The 4,897-nt window shown below is 31.9% G+C and overlaps 1 protein-coding gene across 1 annotated transcript; it reads right to left on the reverse strand.

Annotated features, from left to right (window-relative positions):
* Positions 1-860: 860 nt before the first annotated feature.
* Positions 861-4,651, reverse strand: LOC7456099 (probable xyloglucan endotransglucosylase/hydrolase protein 30). The gene is made up of 4 exons (XM_002304320.4): positions 4,269-4,651; positions 4,059-4,159; positions 2,892-3,100; positions 861-1,533 (listed from the first exon to the last, which is right to left on the reverse strand). Exons 1-4 carry the CDS (start codon positions 4,468-4,470, stop codon positions 999-1,001), a joined length of 1,047 nt encoding a protein of 348 aa, XP_002304356.2. The 5' UTR covers positions 4,471-4,651; the 3' UTR covers positions 861-998.
* Between the last annotated feature and the right edge of the window lie 246 nt (positions 4,652-4,897).

Raw genomic sequence — 4,897 nt, forward strand, 5'->3', positions numbered from 1 at the left:
ATTTTGAGCAAGTTTACAATTTGAATGTAGGGACTTTATTGAAAAGGAATTATTCATGGACTAAATTGTATTTATAGAAAAAAAAAAGTACGAAAAAAATTCAAATAATATCTTATTGTAACAAAAATAAAATATATATATCAAATCTTTTTTTCAAAAAACTTGAGGGACCAAGAGACTAATTTTCAAAATTCAAATAATCTTTTAAGTTGTTATTAAAATTAAAAATAGTAGAGAGATTTCTAAATAAAAAATAAAGATTAAATTTTGTTGTGAATGAGATAAATTTTTTTTTCTAAATATTAAAAAAAATATTCATGCATTGTTAACGTATTTTCAAGAAGGAAAAAAAATTTAATCTATGTAGGGATTGACCTGATATAACTCAGGTTAACCTACCAAACCTAGATCATGAGATCGAGAAAACATAATAAAAAACAAATCAAAACATATTATGAAATATAATTCTTAATCAATCCCATTCTAAATAATAAAATTAAAAAAATAAATTGAAAATAAATAAAGATTAAAAAAAAAGTATTGTTTCTATGAACAGTTTTTTGTGAGAAGGGAACAATGATTTTCCCTTCTCAGTTAGCCCTTGATAATTAGATTATTAAAAAGGGAAACATTTGATATTTAATTACAATCTCCTTTATAGCATAGCTATGAATTTTATATATACACACACGAAAATAGAACGGTGCAAGACTTTGATCATCATGGCTAGCTAACTGTTGGACGGTATTGTTACCCTAGAGTATCAATTACACTATATATAATGTCTTAATAATTATTCTGGCAATGATCAAGCGTACTCAATGGAGAAGTTCATATGCTAATCAAGATGAACCAACAAATAATCCAAGCCATGCAGCTGCAATAATATAATCACCAAATTAGATTATTAAATTCTTCTCTCTCTATATATAAGAACAAAGATTAAAAAAAAAAATGCAAGCCCCATACAAAATAGTTTACAAATGAACGAATTGGTATCACATATCCGGATCATATTCTAAATTAGAAGCTTGAACTCGGCCTCGGCCTCGGCGCCTTGAACGGCGTTTGCCACCTTGATGGCTGCCACCGAATTTCAATCTGCCAGTGTCCCTGAATCTCTCCTTCTCTGATGGAATTATAACACATTCTGGTAGTGGCACAGGATACCTTAATGCATCATAGCAATAAGAATAATACATGTAACGTTGGCGGAATCGCCGCATTGCCGAACGTTGCCTCCGCGTGATCGTGGCATAATCGGCATTCTCGAGCCTAGCAATATCACTCTCATAGCAATCAAATGAAGGAAATTCCTCGATGGGGTCAGAAGGGCAGCCCTCGAGAGCCAAGTCCTTAAATTCGGACACAAATGGTGCATACTTATAATTGACCTTGTATTTCCCACCAGAAGTTGCCCAATTCGACGCATCCCATATCGTAGCATACAAGGACATTGGCTTCGATGGGAACTCGCTGCCCATTTCTTCATTGCGAATCACCTCTCGGATGGGAACATCGTCAATGTAGAATCTAAAAATTCACAACCACACGTCACATGTTAATTTCGATCAAGAGGAGCAAAAAAAATGCTCATACATATTAGTCATGGAGATTAACCAGAAAAGAGGGGGGGAAATAATAGCATTTGCTTGGTACAAATTAAAACCTTCAATTCACTTAAAGCAGTCGGTGTAAATTTTAGAATGTAAAAAAAATAATATTAAATTTTTTTTTACAGATCAAACTCACTACGTCAGCATTACTCCATTAAGCTACAATACTAAGTTTTTAACTAAATGACTAAAAACATATTTTAACTTATTTAATTTCATATTTAGTATTGTTTATATCCAAAAGAAAACACATTTGATCTTCAAGATTTCTTCCTCTATACTCACAATAAAATACCCATAACATGATTATTATGATGATTTGAAGGAAACTGCTCTATATATATATATATATATATATATATATATCAACATGATTTACTACTGGAGAATGGAAAGAGGTCAGCTTTTCCTGTCGATTTTGTTGGCTTGCTTTTCAATCTCAAGACAACTTTTGGTTTATTGATTCTTGTTATTAATAGAGGCATGTGGAATCTGGGTTTTTCTTTTTCACGACCAAGTTGCTAGCGGCAACGCTATTTTTATAGGCTTGTAGGTTAAAGAACAAAGTATAACTTGGATGGAAATGGCAGTGTAAACGAGGAGGAATCATTTAAATTTAAGATGGAATTTAGAGAGTTGGAAGATGATAAACTTGAGGATGAGGGGAAAGTACTTAGATAAATCATATATTTACACTAGAATTTTCAGTTTCAGAAGGTACGTGTTCCTAAAGGCAAAATCACTACTCGTTTTTACTTGATCCAAGAGATCGAGGGAATTCGGAGTCTTAAATGCTGATTAATTTTTGACAACTTTTACTGTCAAAAAAATCGACACAATCTCCGTTTGGAATAATAATCTGGTGGGAGACCAAGGATTCCCAAGGAAAATAATGTAGCCGAAACTGAAAGGATGAGAAAGCTTATTTTCGAAGTTCAATTACCAAATATATATAGAGAACATAATTGGAAGTTTTAAGAGGATACAATACTGTTGATGAAAAACAATAAATTAGCCAACTTTTTAGGCCAAATTGCCATGTCCCTCCAAAACCAATCTGGCCTCACAAGCAATCTAGAAATGCATCTCGTTAACTTCACGTTTGTCCACTAGTTAGTATTAACATCTCTCACGCAATTCTCAGAGTTCAAACAAGAAAAAACTTAAATTAGGCTATGTCTAAAGTCCAAGAAATCCCATAAATAATCAAAATGTGAAGAAGCAAAAAGCAAATGAGTGGATATAAAGTTAGAGGGAGCTAGAAGACAAACTCACATGATGTTCTTTGCCGTCCATAGAATGCTATACCTATGGAACTCTTTGGAGGGGTCAAACCACAATCGATATCTTTCTTCTCTGCCATGACTTGTGCTTCCATTACCATACAAGTTTGTTTGGAACCTCCATGGCTCCCCTTTGGTGTTTCCCAGGAATTCAATGTCCAATTCATCATGGGTCTTCTTGAACACGTCCCCGTTCGATGTCTGCGTGCGCGTTCAAAATAACATCATCCATAATACATTGACCATGATAACTATAATTCTGTATTTATTATTTTGACATTAATTTTATTAATACTATTTTAAAAAAATAATAATAATTTGATGTCCTAAGTCCCTCCTCCAGATTTATAGTAGAGAGTATTACTTGATTCAGTAGCGATTGTTTTTCAAAGTGTTTTTCGCTTGAAAATACATTAAAATAATATATTTTTTATTTTTTATTTTTATTTTTGATATCAATATATAAAACGATTCAAAAACATAAAAAAATAATTTAAACAAAATCTAAATTAAAAAAAAAAAACATGGTGCAATATCTAAATTTACAATAGGTAATTGTGAAAGCATAGAGGAAATAGAAAAAAGAAAACCATATATGCATAACCGAATTCAAATGTTTGTATGGGAAATTTTTATAACGAAGATGAAACTAAGGATTATTAATCAATATGTGGGTCCAAAACAACTAAATTCCTCGTGGAAAATTCAAAATAACAAAGCAAGAATTAAATCTTCCAAAAAACTAACGAGGAAAGATAAGTGATCATAAATGGAGCCTTAAGAGATCAATTAATTGCCGAAAATTAAGAAGCATGGTGAGCAAATTCAAATTAGAGTTGAACTTTTCCTTCATACAAAGCCAGAATAAACTCAAATTCCTTGTCAAACCAAAAAGCTTACCTTTGAAAAGACAAGGCAATACATACATACATACATACATATATATATATATATATATACATACATATATATATATATATATATATATACATACATATATATATATATATATACATACATATATATATATATATATATATACATACATATATATATATATATATATACATACATATATATATATACACATATATATATAAAGCGGAGAACAATTTTCTGGTTTCTCGAAAGGAATATATGATTATTGCTTGTCACTTACATAAAAGGCAACACAGAGACCGGCCGTGTAATAGCCTGGTAACTTGATATTCGCACTAAAGAATCCATATTTATACATCCTGGATGAAATAAAACCCGCACCTGAAATTCCCAAAAATTAACGACCGGTCAACGGTATAACTATATGCAAAATACCAGTATAAGCACACATGCAGATTTTCAAAAATTAAATACATATAGATATGAATACCTGTGAAGCGATCAAGGAGGAGGCGGGCGCTTCTACCATCAGGAGAGCGAACAAGATTGCCATCGCCAAAGAGAGGGCTGTAACCTTCATCAAAGGAGATGGTGGAGAGATTGAAAGCTGCTTTGGCAGTGCAAGAAAAGAAGTAAAAGAAGAGGAGGAGATACAAAGGTTTCGAGACAGACCAACAACATAAGCAATCCATTTTTATCTTTTAACCTAATTTTCTCTTAGTATTTCTTGTTAGTCTCACTCCCTAATCCTTCTTTGCTTTCTCTGCAAGTTTTCATATGTACAAAGAACATGAATTGGGACGAGAAGGAGAAGGAATATGGGAGGGGGAGAGACTGGTCTTAACAAGGGTTAAATTAGTCTGCGGGCGTTTTCGAATTGAGTTTATGTACAACAATGCCCTTTTAAAGTCTCAATTTTACGTTATATCCACTGTACAGTGGGATATGAGGTGGTGGCGGTATCTGCAATTTGTAGCTGCGTTTTCAGGCCAATGTCTTTGTTGGTTTTAGATATTTCAGTGCGCGAACAGTTATTTTTAAAGATTTTTTTTGATATATTAAAATATTTTTTTAAAAAAAATTATTTTTAATATCAACACATTAAAATGATAAAATAAT

The sequence above is a fragment of the Populus trichocarpa genome, chromosome 3 (genome assembly GCF_000002775.5).
Source record: "Populus trichocarpa isolate Nisqually-1 chromosome 3, P.trichocarpa_v4.1, whole genome shotgun sequence".
Classification (NCBI taxonomy): Eukaryota; Viridiplantae; Streptophyta; class Magnoliopsida; order Malpighiales; family Salicaceae; genus Populus; species Populus trichocarpa.